Raw genomic sequence first — 13,318 nt, 5'->3', positions numbered from 1 at the left:
TATTATAACTATTCATTACTATGTTGTAGGTCTCTGTAGCAGAGCCATGAAGCCCCAGAAACAAAGATTTGAGTTAAAAACGTTCGCTCTGAAAGAATATATATCAAAGATTTGAGTTAAAAACGTTCGCTCTGAAAGAATATATATCAAAGATTTGAGTTAAAAACGTTCGCTCTGAAAGAATATATATCAAAGATTTGCAGATCTACAAGCTCGTAGCGCGGCACTCTGTGCCCGTCCAGAATGGGTTAAATATATGTATTTGAAATTGCATTTGACGCTAAATGTGCTTCAAATAATTAGATTTAAAATGTATGTGACTGCAAAGAATATGTAAACATCCCTTATTGCAGTTTGCATCTACTGCACTTGCACTAATCTCCATTCTCTAAACAGATATACCACTTATTAGTAGAGGTGGTCTGCCCACTCTTCCATTGAGGCATTTAGACCATGGGGTTGAGGACGCCGTCGCACAGCTACTGGCTGAAGAGCAGCACTGCCTGAAGCTCATAAGCCCGGGTCAAAAGTGGGGACATTTCTGGCACCCGCTTCGAATGTCATCACCCCCCATAAACAAGAGAACGTTTGTGATCAGCAGCTTAGCTTCTTTAGCTACATAGAAGTGGCTATTTGTATGTCTCTAAATGTTTTGATGAATTGAACAATGTGGACCCTGTTGTAAACAAGTGTAATGCTTAATTGGGTCGTCCACTCACAGTTAACAGTCTTTGTATTGAGTTTGTGCTTAAAATGTACTGTAAATTCTACAAACTGTTAATACATATTTCAATCAATCAATCAATCAATTAGAATACACCCCTGTCAGGTTGTAAAGGAGCAAATTGGACACTCAGGCATGAAGGAAGCATGAGTTCAAGTCTGTTGTTCTCCCCTTGTTCCCCATATATGGGGACTAGGTTGGCGGAGCTTGTGTAGAGCCCAGGATCACATTAGATCATTGACACAGGGGTGACAAATGGGTTACAAAATCGTGGGATTAAAAAAGAAAATACAGCCAGAATGTGATAATCACACATAACTGTGAAACGCGGAAGTAAAAACCATGGGAGCGTTTGCTTTTTGTGACCATGACGGAGGTGGTGTGGAAGTGGCTGCGCTGCGCCGTGCTAACGGGTATGTTTAGGTTAGGGTCGTCGTTCTCACTAGGCTCCCAGCATGTGCCGTAGTATTAATTAGTCCTCCCCTACTTTCCATGCCCAGACCATAGAGTTGGAAACGTTTTCAAACGTTTCCAACGTGTCGTCGTTGACCAGGCTATGTCTGCACCACCGTTACAGTCCAGTAGGGGGAGTCGTTGACCACCGTTACAGCACCATTACGTGCGGTCCAGGTGAACACAGCCAAACACCACAACGTCTAGAATGCCAGTATGGCCATATTATTGGCCATATTCCAACTGTCCTGATAACGGTTGATTTTAGTGTATTTAGCCCATTCTGACCTGAGATCAGATTCTAAAAATGTCTGATAACATATTAATCCGTTGATCCGGTCTTTTAACAGCGTTTGGTCTCCCCCGGTTCGAAAATGAAACGTACCGATTGCACCTTTAATCACCCAGTGATACCGTATCATTTTTGGGGACCGTTTGACGGGATAGAAGAGAAAAAAATAATAATAATAATAAAACAAAAAGCATACCGCCCAACCCTATTATACATATACAGTACAGTAGCTACAACATGTGAGACATGTTGCATGGATAAAAAAAATATATACATTTACACAGGAGAACCCGGGCCTCCACGCAAAACACAACACACTGTATGGCTTTACCCACCAGACAGACAGACAGACAGACAGACAGACAGACAAGTTTTAGTCTCGTTATGGGAGACAAACCCATCATCCTCTGATGTGAATTAACATATTTAACCAAACTGACATGTAACAACAGGATTGTTAGTTTGGCTCTAAATACCTTTGCAGCGCGCCTGTTATTTAACATGGAAGAGAAACCATCAGATCATTCAATTATACAACAGTGGAGAGAGAGAGAGAGAGAGAGAGAGAGAGAGAGAGAGAGAGAGAGAGAGAGAGAGAGAGAGAGAGAGAGAGAGAGAGACATAGAGTTGTGCTGACGTGGTCATTCGTTGAAGGAAGGGTAGATTGGAATCTCAAAGTCATCGTTGTTGAAGTTCGGAGGCTGATCGAGAATAGACAACACATCCTGCAGAGAGAGAGAGAGAGAGAGAGAGAGAGAGAGAGAGAGAGAGAGAGAGAGAGAGAGAGAGAGAGAATGCATTAGTACAGGAGAGAGTAACAAAAGCACCTCTACTTTACACTAGAGCTGGGACTCGATTAAAAAAATTAATCTAATTAATCAGAGGCTTTGCGATTAATTAATCTAGATTAATCGCATTTTAATCGCATATCAATATTCAACCCGAGAACAGCGAGAAACCTTTTTTGGTATCCCAGTGAATCAATGAATAGTGACTACAGGATACCACTCATTTTCAACGTTTTACTGTCATTAATATACCTGTTGTGTAAATAATAATAAAAAGTCACCCCATTCTGTGTTGCCTAGAACTGGAGGTCTGAAAAAAAAATTGTAACAGTAACAAGTACATCTCAGTGACATCACAAAGCTATACTTACTTCATATTGTTACTGTTTTTTGTCAGACCTCCAGTTCTAGGCAACACAAAATGGGGTGACTTTTTATTATTTCCAGTTTTCAGTACTATAGAAAAGCGCCCAGTGAGAAACGTTCCGCGGTGAAAAAAAAGGTGCGATTAATTTATCTGTAGTTAATCGCGATTAATTTTTCTGTAGTTAATTAATCTAAATTAATCGCAATTAGTCCCGGCCCTACTTTACACATCTGAAATTAAATGAGGTATTCTTACGAGACAGACAGACAGACAGACAGACAGACAGACAGACAGACAGACAGACAGACAGACAGACAGACAGACAGACAGACAGACAGACAGACAGGTGGAGACAGACAGACAGGTGGACACAGACAGACAGACAGGTGGAGACAGACAGACAGACAGACAGACAGACAGACAGACAGACAGACAGACAGACAGACAGGTATCGTACAGGGAATATGTCCTGTGTGTTGTTGTGTGGAAGTTGTTGTTGTGCGTTGTTGTTCTGCTGGTTCCACTGGGGCCACACTGCCTCTGGTGGTCTGGAGGAGAACTGCACCTCAGACTGGGAACCAGCTGAGAGAGAAAACACACACACACACACACACACACACACATTATGTACATTATATTTTTATATAGGATATTCTCCATAATCATAAACCCCCCCCCCCCTTGCGCGCACACAGGTCACACGCACACGCACGGGAATACTGCGGAAATGCCATTTTACTTTTGTTTACTATACTACTAACATTTGCAGTAAGAGAATATGAACATGAAGCTTACAGCATGGGAAATCACCTATAGCTACACATACAATAATAACATCTTTATATCAGCACTCTTTACTCTCTGGAAATGACACACAGCGAGCATGCACACGCACACACACCACACACACACACACGCACACGCGCGCGCGCGGCATACCGTATCCGTTGGCGTTGAGGCTGGGCCGTGTGATGGGGGGGTAACCGGGAGCCCCGGGAGGGGGCGGGGCCACGCCACCAGCGGTCACCTGACCAAACGAACCCGACGAACCTCCGAACCCCCCGCCGCCCATCGACACGAACGGAGGAGACAAGGACTTCACTGAGTGGGCCCCCACCTGCTGGAAGGACGCGCACGCACACACACACGCACGCACATGCACGCGCACACACAGTCACACACTTTAGATTAGAGGTTTGTTTCTCGTTCAAATCCCCGCAACCGTTGGCTTTGAGTTTGGGTCAAGTTTGGGTCAGTTTTTGTGTCCAATGTATTCGTATTTCGTTCATAAAGATAACATAACTCTAATTAAAGGCATTTGAAATAAATTAATAAAAAATACTTTTCAGGATTCAAATTCAAAAATAGCAAAAAATTATTCAGGATTTCAATACAAATAATAGCAGAAATAGCTGATCTACAAGCTCAAATTTGAGCTTGTAGATCGGCAATTTTTGCACATTACCAACAGTAATATGCAACGTGGCCCTCTGGAGTTAGTGTGGAAATATAGTGGCCCTCTCCATCGTCAAAGTTGCCCACCCATGATCCATCTATCCATCATACCTGGTTGTTAAAGCCTGGTGTAGCGAGGTTACCCTCCATCCATCTATCCATCATACCTGGTTGTTAAAGCCTGGTGTAGCGAGGTTACCCTCCATCCATCTATCCATCATACCTGGTTGTTAAAGTTGGCCGTGGTTCCCGTCCATGCCGTGACTCCGCCTCCCTGCAGGGGCCCGGCGCCGGGCAGGGGGCCGGCGGACGAGGGAGGGGGCGGACCTCCGTTCTGCCTGGACGACATGTGGGCCAACATCTGCCCCGCTGACCTGAGGAGAGGACATGGAAACACAATGACATGTAAGCCAACATCTGCCCCGCTGACCTGAGGAGAGGACATGTAAACAATGACATGTGGGCCAACATCTGCCCCGCTGACCTGAGGAGAGGACATGTAAACAATGACATGTAAGCCAACATCTGCCCCGCTGACCTGAGGAGAGGACATGTAAACAATGACATGAGGGCCAACATCTGCCCCGCTGACCTGAGGAGAGGACATGGAAACACAATGACATGTGGGCCAACATCTGCCCCGCTGACCTGAGGAGAGGACACGGAAACAATGACATGTGGGCCAACATCTGCCCCGCTGACCTGAGGAGAGGACATGTAAACACAATGACATGTGGGCCAACATCTGCCCCGCTGACCTGAGGAGAGGACATGTAAACACAATGACATGTGGGCCAACATCTGCCCCGCTGACCTGAGGAGAGGACATGGAAACACAATGACATGTGGGCCAACATCTGCCCCACTGACCTGAGGAGAGGACATGGAAACACAATGACATGTGGGCCAACATCTGCCCCGCTGACCTGAGGAGAGGACATGTAAACAATGACATGTGAGCCAACATCTGCCCCGCTGACCTGAGGAGAGGACATGTAAACAATGACATGTGGGCCAACATCTGCCCCGCTGACCTGAGGAGAGGACATGGAAACACACGGCGTGTCAGGTTGAACCACTGCAGGCTAGATGGTAGGTACACATATGCTGCCGTTATCCCATTCTGACCTGAGATCAGATTCTAAAAATGTCTATTACATCCTGACAGTTTCAATATTAACCCATTCTGACCTGAGATCAGATTCTAAAAGTGTCTTCGATTTTTCAAAAATAGCAGACCTACAAGCTCGTATCGCGCCACTCGGTGGCGCGATATGAGCTTGTAGATCTGCTATTTTTCAATAGCTAAAGCATAACATGATGCCAACACCAAAATGGGTGCCCGGTCAGAATGGGTTAAACCCATTATTTTGACCCATATTTGAGTAAGAAATGTTCGCTCTAGGATACTTTTACAGTGGAAGGCCAAGTCCCCTCCCTCGGCTAAATCATGGTTGATTGATGTTATGTCCTTTCTGCAACTTGAAAAGATCAAATTCACAATTCGAGGGTCCTCTGACAAATTTTACAACCATTGGCAACCTTTAATATCGTATGTAAGCAGTTTAGAATCACTTTCACCTGACTGAAGACACGTGGTGTGGGTGTGCGGATCTCTACTTGGTGCAGTGTATATATATAGCATAATATATCGGAAATCATTACACATGAGAGTCGAGAAATGAGCCAATTAAGCGTTTATATATGAGTGTATATATATAGGTTTTTCTTATTTTATTTTATTTTTCCTCTTGGTTTTCTTTTCTGTTTTTTTTGTTGTTGTTTTTTCTTTTTATTTAATATTACTTTGTTTTATTTGATTTACCTATTTGTGTTATTGCTAATGTTATTTTTACCCCCCATTGAAATTGTTCATCAATCATAACCATTTCTTTATATCTTAGTGTCTTGTCTACCTATTGGTTTTATACCTGTGTATATACTGTTTGTTATGTGTGTTGTTTTGTACTCAACCTATTGGTTTTATACCTGTGTTTATATGTTGTTTGTATGTCTGGCCTCGTGGGGAGGGATGGTGGGTGGGGATGACTGGGAGGGGAGTTGTGGGAGAAAATGTAAAAAAACCCAAAGAGTCATATTCTCTGTCTGTAAAATTTGCATATCTTACTCTTTGAATAAAATTTACTTAAAAAAAAAAAAGAAATGTTCGCTCTGAAAGAATATATATTCCAAATTTGCGACACAATTTCAAAAAATAAAATAAAAAATAGCAGACCTACAAGCACGTATGAGCTTGTAGATCTGCTATTTTTCAATAGCTAAAGTATGAAAAAAGGTGAGCACCACTGACATGGAAAGTAGAAACATCAGAAAACTGTTAGCATTTAGAAGGCAATTGTTTTTAGAATCGGCCTCAGGTTTAAATGGGTTAATAGTGCATCAACACACACACACACACACACACACACACACACACACAGAGTGTGTACTGTACCTGTATGCGTCGTTGGGGGTGCGTGTGGGCGTGTAGTTGTTGTTCTGGGGGTACATCTGGCTGGGGGGGGAGGAGGTGGAGGGCAGAGCCTTGGTCTGGTCAGGAAGACCCGGACCACCTGAAACAGGGAGCGCACCGGAGACCGGACCGGACCCCACCGGAACGGGACCGCCGCCACCACCACCACCAGGATACATGGAGGAATACAGGTCTGCTTTCTCCAGACTTTTACTGTGGTCCGGACCGGACCCCACCGGAACGGGACCACCACCACCACCACCACCAGGGTACATGGAGGAATACAGGTCTGCTTTCTCCAGACTTTTACTGTGGTCTGGACCGGACCCCACCGGAACGGGACCGCCACCACCACCACCACCAGGGTACATGGAGGAGTACAGGTCTGCTTTCTCCAGACTTTTACTGTGGTCCGGACCGGACCCCACCGGAACGGACTGCTGGACAGACATCTGAGAGAGAGAGAGAGAGAGAGAGAGGGGGTTAGAAATGTTGTGAGGTTCTAACACACATGCGCGCGCACGCACGCACGCACATACACACACACACACACACACACACACACACACACAACACCAGAGGGAGTTCCAAGTGCAACACAGATTCGGCTCAAACAAGGAGTTATTGTCTCCACCAGGCCGAAGGCATGTGGGGAGAGTATGTTTTGCACTCCGTCCGTCCGTGTGTCCGTCCGTCCGTCCGTGTGTGTGTCCGTCCGTGTGTCCGTGTGTCCGTGAGCAGCTAATCTCGGCCACCGTTAACCCGGTCGATGCCAAATTTTGCACACACACTCCCTGGATGCCAACGATGAACCTCTGCCCCAAACTTTCCAGAACGGCCTGTTATAGCGCCACCAGGAGGCCGCTTTGTGCAAAACAAGTTTTTGCACAGTACACCTACAGATTTTGTTCAAACATCATGCAAATTGGTACACAGTCTCTCTAGAGCCATTCAACGAAACCGGTCTTTCAGATTTCTCACACTCCATCCTGATTGGTTAAGATTGGCTTCCAAAGTTCACAGGAGTGCTCAGTTTCAAACAAAATGCTGCAAATCATGAACACATCGCGTGATTTCCGTGAAATTGTGCACCCACATTCCCACTAGGCCGAGGACGAAATGCCACATGAACAATTTCAACTCAGACTCAAGGTGGCGCTATAACTGGCCGAAAAGTGTTTTTACCTCTAACTGCACGGATCTGTGGATAACTTTGTATGCCAACTCCCTAGAGGCCAAGGAAAAACCTTTGCCTGGCATTTTTAACATCTGCTCTTTATAGCGCCACCAGGAGGCCGACATATGTAAAACACATTTTCTATTATTACTCCTTCAGATTTTATCCAAATTTCACGCATAGTCATGTGATCAACACGGAGCGGCACCATTTCCCATCTTCCATCCTGATTGGCTAAGATTGGCTTCCAAAACTCACACGATTCGTCCATTTCGAAAAAAGGCCACAAATCACAAACACAGTGCGCAATTTCCGTTAAATTATACACGCACATTTTCACTAGGCCGAGGACGACATGCCACAATGTTTTTCTCAAAATCAGCCTCACGGTGGCGCTATAACAGGCCAATTCCTGTTTTTAGCTATAACTGCATCGATCTGTATACAACTTATGTATGCACACATGGAAAAACATTGTACCTGCATCCCTCCAACACGAACCTCCGGCCCAAATCTTCCTCAACAGCCTGTTATAGCGCCACCATGATGCCACAACCTGACCTGCCCTGGTGGAGACCTGTGCCGATTGGCACTTTGTCTAGTTCATCTTGCTCCTACTCCACTAAAATGTGGAACGCTCTACTATTAAGAAACGTGAATCCCTAGACTCCTTCAAAACCGTTCTTATTGCGGCTGCAATTCGAAAACTGGCCCTTTGAAAATTCCGCCCCTCCCTCTTTTTGAGGGGCGCTAGCCCCTCCTATATATATATATACGTTTGTGTTTAGTTAGTTTTAAAAACTCCATTGAGAATGAAGGGAAACTTTACGTCATCTTGTCCATTAACGCGAACATTAAACGTCATTAACAATAAAGATAATGTAATGTTTGTTTCACATCACCATCACATCACCTAATCAACACGAGTTAGACATTGATATATTAGCGCCCCTCACTTCACACAGGTGTGATTTCTTTCCATAATAAACACGTTTTTTACACCTTCTTTCTTACTTTCTTTAACTGCAAAGTGATCTCAGCGGCTTCCCCCAGTCTGGTGAACTGTCTGCAGTGTCTGGTGGTGTTATTGACTGAAGAGGACACGGACACTTGGTGCGCAGGTCCGTCTGAAAACTGTCCAGTGACAACGTTCCGCGGTGAAAAAAATAGTGCGATTAAAATGCGTTAATTCTTTTAATGCATTAATTTTTCTGTAGTTAATTAATCGTAATTAATCGCAATTAGTCCCGGCCCTAATATATATATATATATATATATATATATATATATATCTGTACGTCTTTAACCCATTCTGACCTGAGATCAGATTCATACGAGGTTTCCACTGGACACACACTGGTCTGATTAACCCATTCTGACCTGGGATCAGATTCTAAAAATGTCAGTCGTAGCGCGCCACTCGGTGGCGCGCTATGAGCTTGTAGAGCTGCTATTTTTAAATAGCTAAAGCATAACATGATGCACCAAAATGGGTTCCCGTTCAGAATGGGTTAAATGTTCTGATGAATTGAAAATGGAGGACCCTGATGTAAACAAGTCTTGGTGCTTTTTCTGGTTTGATCCTCATGTTTGTATTGGCCTGTACTTTCATTTGAACTGTACCCATTCTACACAAAACGTGAATAACATTTTCAATCAATCAATCAATCAATCAATCAATCAATCAATCAATCTCTCACACAGAGCCGTGCACTGACCTGTGGCATGGTGATGGCTCCTGGCTCGTAGACATTCTCTCTGCCTCCGCCGCCGTCTATCTCTGCCTGTTGCTGCTGTAGCTGCCTGCAGACAGACAGACAGACAGACAGACAGACAGACAGACAGACAGACAGACTAAAGTTAATGTATCATAAACGGTTTAATTTCCAGTTGTCCGTGTTTCCTCCACCAGACGATGACGGCTGAACAAACACCACCCGGTCGGACACCATCACCATCACCGCCACCGCGGCGGCCGCCAGGGGACGGCTGCGCTAACATGCTAACCCCGCTAACATGCTAACCCCGCTAACATGCTAACACCGCTAAACAAGCTACACCGTCTCTGACCTCCACGTTGAAGGGATACGTCATCACCAATCAATGCAGCCAATACCCATTCAGTCTGTACTTAGAATATCACAATCATCACGCATATTAATAACAAATTTGGGACAAATATTGTTGACAAATATGTCCAAATTAGGGATGCTTAAAGATGCACAACGATTATAATCGGTAGCGTATCGAAATCGGCCATAACAATACCATATCGGTATCGAAACGGTCTCCAAATAATACCACTTATTTCCGGATATCGGTTATAATTTCAATATCGTGCATCTCTACTTTTGAATATTATATAAATATCCCCACACTGGGCTTAAAAATGGGAGATGCCATGGATGTAACCCACGCAGTCAGGAGACAGCAGTGAAACATCTGTCCTGGAATCAGTTTTACTTGAAGTCTGAGACGCAATTCGGTACAGATGCATTATGGGTGAAATATCCCTTTAACTACACCCTTCACACCCTTCACATCATCAGACATGACATGACATGACATGACATGACACACACACACACACACACACACACACACACACACACACACACACACACACACACACACACACACACACACACACACACACACACACACACACACACACACACACACACACACACACACACACACACACACACACACACACACACGTGTCTTTGGAGGTCAGGTGTTCCCAGTAAAGCAGCCCCTGCTTGGTCCACACGGCGGTGAGGAGGAGGAGGGGGTTAATTAGTGGTCAGCTGGTCTCACCTGCTGGAGGCTACCTGTCCGCCGATGGAGGGAGGAGGGGCAGAGGGGCTGCTCTGCCCCCCCAGAGAGGAGGGGGGGGAGGAGAGAGGGGTGAGGGAGTCCTGGGAGGACGATCTACACTCGCCCAGCCCAGGACCGAGAGAGAGAGAGAGAGACAGAGAGAGACAGAGAGAGACAGAGACAGAGAGAGAGAGAGAGACAGAGAGAGACAGAGAGAGAGACAGAGAGAGACAGAGACAGAGAGAGAGAGAGAGAGAGAGAGGGAGAGAGAGAGAGAGAGACAGAGACAGAGAGAGACAGAGACAGAGACAGAGACAGAGACAGAGACAGAGACAGAGAGAGAGAGAGAGAGAGAGAGAGAGAGAGAGAGAGAGAGAGAGAGAGAGAGAGAGAGAGACAGAGAGACAGAGAGACAGAGAGAGAGAGAGAGAGACAGAGAGAGAGAGAGACAGAGACAGAGAGAGAGAGACAGAGAGAGAGAGAGAGAGACAGAGAGACAGAGAGAGAGAGAGAGAGAGAGAGAGAGATGAGGAATAGAGGGGTGGAGGTGTAGAGATGGATGGAGGGATGAGAGATGGGGAAGAAGGGAGGGGTGGAGGTGTAGAGATGGATGGAGGGATGAGAGATGGGGAAGAAGGGAGGGGTGGAGGTATAGAGATGGATGGAGGGATGAGAGATGGGGAAGAAGGGAGGGGTGGAGGTATAGAGATGGATGGAGGGATGAGAGAGGGGGAAGAAGGGAGGGGTGGAGGTATAGAGATGGATGGAGGGATGAGAGATGGGGAAGAAGGGAGGGGTGGAGGTATAGAGATGGATGGAGGGATGAGAGATGGGGAAGAAGGGAGGGGTGGAGGTATAGAGATGGATGGAGGGATGAGAGATGGGGAAGAAGGGAGGGGTGGAGGTATAGAGATGGATGGAGGGATGAGAGATGGGGAAGAAGGGAGGGGTGGAGGTGTAGAGATGGATGGAGGGATGAGAGATGGGGGAAGAAGGGAGGGGTGGAGGTGTAGAGATGGATGGAGGGATGAGAGATGGGGGAAGAAGGGAGGGGTGGAGGTGTAGAGATGGATGGAGGGATGGGGTTCATCGTGGGGGGGGGGGGGGGGTAGAAGGAGAGATGATCAACACTGGTGTATTATGGGAAGGATTTACAGACAATACTAACAGACGATCATAGCTGTCTTTTATAAACACACACACACACACACACACACACACACACAAGTGTGCACAAAAACACACAGTGCAACGCGTGCAACAGTTTCATTTGTTTGAAATGTACAGCTCTGGGGTGTGTGTGTGTGTGTGTGTGTGTGTGTGTGTGTCTAACCCCACACAAGTATAGAATAATTTGAGAACGTTGTGAGGATTCGATTTTCCCGGTCCTCGCATGAAAAAGCAGTTTGATTCATGGTTAAAAATGATTCGGGGGAGTTAGGTCTACGGTTAGGAAACGTTCCGGGTTGGGGTCAGGGTTAGGAAACGTTCCGGGTTGGGGTCAGGGTTATAGGAAACGTTCCGGGTTGGGGTCAGGGTTAGGAAACGTTCCGGGTTGGGGTCTACGGTTAGGAAACGTTCCGGGTTGGGGTCAGGGTTAGGAAACGTTCCGGGTTGGGGTCAGGGTTAGGAAACGTTCCGGGTTGGGGTCAGGGTTAGGAAACGTTCCGGGTTGGGGTCAGGGTTAGGAAACGTTCCGGGTTGGGGTTAGGGTTAGGAAACATTCCAGGTTGGGGTCAGGGTTAGGAAACGTTCCGGGTTGGGGTCAGGGTTAGGAAACATTCCAGGTTGGGGTCAGGGTTATAGGAAACGTTCCGGGTTGGGGTCAGGGTTAGGAAACGTTCCGGGTTGGGGTCAGGGTTAGGAAACGTTCCGGGTTGGGGTCAGGGTTAGGAAACGTTCCGGGTTGGGGTCAGGGTTAGGAAACATTCCAGGTTGGGGTCAGGGTTAGGAAACGTTCCGGGTTGGGGTCAGGGTTAGGAAACGTTCCGGGTTGGGGTCAGGGTTATAGGAAACGTTCCGGGTTGGGGTCAGGGTTAGGAAACGTTCCGGGTTGGGGTCAGGGTTAGGAAACGTTCCGGGTTGGGGTCAGGGTTAGGAAACGTTCCGGGTTGGGGTCAGGGTTATAGGAAACGTTCCGGGTTGGGGTCAGGGTTAGGAAACGTTCCGGGTTGGGGTCAGGGTTAGGAAACGTTCCGGGTTGGGGTCAGGGTTAGGAAACGTTCCGGGTTGGGGTCAGGGTTAGGAAACGTTCCGGGTTGGGTCAGGAAACGTTCCGGGTTGGGGTCAGGGTTAGGAAACGTTCCGGGTTGGGGTCAGGGTTAGGAAACGTTCCGGGTTGGGGTCAGGGTTAGGAAACGTTCCGGGTTGGGGTCAGGGTTAGGAAACGTTCCGGGTTGGGGTCAGGGTTAGGAAACGTTCCGGGTTGGAGTCAGGGTTAGGAAACGTTCCGGGTTGGGGTCAGGGTTAGGAAACGTTCCGGGTTGGGGTCAGGGTTAGGAAACGTTCCGGGTTGGGGTCAGGGTTAGGAAACGTTCCGGGTTGGGGTCAGGGTTAGGAAACGTTCCGGGTTGGGGTCAGGGTTAGGAAACGTTCCGGGTTGGGGTCAGGGTTAGGAAACGTTCCGGGTTGGGGTCAGGGTTAGGAAACGTTCCGGGTTGGGTTCAGGGTTATAGGAAACGTTCCGGGTTGGGGTCAGGGTTAGGAAACGTTCCGGGTTGGGGTCAGGGTTAGGAAACGTTCCGGGTTGGAGTCAGGGTTAGGAAACGT

The 13,318-nt window shown here is 46.8% G+C and overlaps 1 protein-coding gene across 1 annotated transcript in view; it reads right to left on the bottom strand.

Annotated features, from left to right (window-relative positions):
- Positions 1-1,906: 1,906 nt before the first annotated feature.
- Positions 1,907-13,318, bottom strand: part of arnt (aryl hydrocarbon receptor nuclear translocator) — a 32,595-nt gene continuing 21,183 nt past the window's right edge. Inside the window, exons 14-20 of the mRNA XM_083760471.1 lie at positions 10,550-10,663; positions 9,448-9,532; positions 6,535-7,004; positions 4,303-4,453; positions 3,564-3,744; positions 3,082-3,206; positions 1,907-2,194 (exon numbers count right to left, since the gene is read on the bottom strand). Of these exons, the coding sequence (XP_083616597.1) occupies positions 2,111-2,194; positions 3,082-3,206; positions 3,564-3,744; positions 4,303-4,453; positions 6,535-7,004; positions 9,448-9,532; positions 10,550-10,663 (1,210 nt within the window). The 3' untranslated portion in view covers positions 1,907-2,110. The remainder of the gene's footprint in view (positions 2,195-3,081; positions 3,207-3,563; positions 3,745-4,302; positions 4,454-6,534; positions 7,005-9,447; positions 9,533-10,549; positions 10,664-13,318) is intronic.

This window comes from Protomyctophum parallelum, assembly GCF_964188405.1.
Source record: "Protomyctophum parallelum genome assembly, chromosome: 3".
NCBI lineage: Eukaryota > Metazoa > Chordata > Actinopteri > Myctophiformes > Myctophidae > Protomyctophum > Protomyctophum parallelum.
This window is presented reverse-complemented; position numbering and strand designations above follow the sequence as displayed.